The 998-nt window shown below is 57.3% G+C and overlaps 1 protein-coding gene across 1 annotated transcript in view; it reads right to left on the minus strand.

The window, feature by feature from the left end:
• Window positions 1-217: 217 nt before the first annotated feature.
• Window positions 218-998, minus strand: part of LOC109926463 (CREB-regulated transcription coactivator 2-like) — a 21,814-nt gene continuing 21,033 nt past the window's right edge. Inside the window, exon 19 of the mRNA XM_048620321.1 lies at window positions 218-743. Within this exon, the coding sequence (XP_048476278.1) occupies window positions 538-743 (206 nt within the window). The 3' untranslated portion in view covers window positions 218-537. The remainder of the gene's footprint in view (window positions 744-998) is intronic.

A 998-nucleotide genomic window follows, 5' to 3' on the forward strand; every position in this document is an offset into this window, starting at 1 on the left:
TGTCTACAGGTTAGGTGGTCATTTCACATCTACAGACCACAAGCTTAATACACAGTATTTACACTTTGTGTGTGAGCGTGTGTGTGTATGTGTGTGAGAGAGCGCGCACGTGAGAGAGCGCGCGCGTGTATGTATGTGTGTGAGAGAGCGCACGTGTGTATGTATGTGTGTGAGAGAGAGAGAGTGAGAGAGTTTTTCAAATCCCACACCAAACCCACCCCCCACCCCCCACCCAATTAGTGATGGGATCTGCAACAGGCACCCTGGGGGTCAGGCAGCTTGCTGTATAGCGTGAGGCTGGGACTAATCCGTGCACAGTGACGATGGGATGAGCTCCAAAGCTCTGGTGCCACACCTTGTCAGGCTCTCCACACGGGCCGTTACTTCAGTCTGCTTGGCTCCCAGTGCCCTCGGCCACATGCCAATCACTTTTCCATTCGCCTGCACCCCCCCACCCTCGGGCACCGAGGTGGGGGTTGAGGGGGTAGGTTCCTCCCTGCAGCACCATCCCCCGTCGGTCTCTCCCACTGCCCGCCATCACAGACGCTCATTTCGAAACGAATCCTCCACAGTGGGATCCGACAGAAGGGTCAGGTTGGGGTCACTGAGCATGCTCAGTCCATCTAGAGACAGGGGCTCCACCTTGAGCTCATCATCCAAAGGGTATTGGGAATCCACTTCAAAGCCTGGGACACCAGCCAAAGCACTGGTGATCTCCTTGGAGAAACCAGGAGGGGACTCACCTGGGGAAAGGGTAAAAGAGGCGTCAGGGAACCACTGCACAAAACATACATCGCCCAATGAAGCAATGAATATGAAATGAGGCAGCGGGCACAGTCGGACAGTGTCGGTGAGGCAGCGGGCACAGTCGGACAGTGTCGGTGAGGCAGCGGGCACAGTCGGACAGTGTCGGTGAGGCAGCGGGCACAGTCGGACAGTGTCGGTGAGGCAGCGGGCACAGTCGGACAGTGTCGGTGAGGCAGCGGGCACAGTCGGAC

This window comes from Rhincodon typus, chromosome 46 (assembly GCF_021869965.1).
Source record: "Rhincodon typus isolate 14 chromosome 46, sRhiTyp1.1, whole genome shotgun sequence".
NCBI lineage: Eukaryota > Metazoa > Chordata > Chondrichthyes > Orectolobiformes > Rhincodontidae > Rhincodon > Rhincodon typus.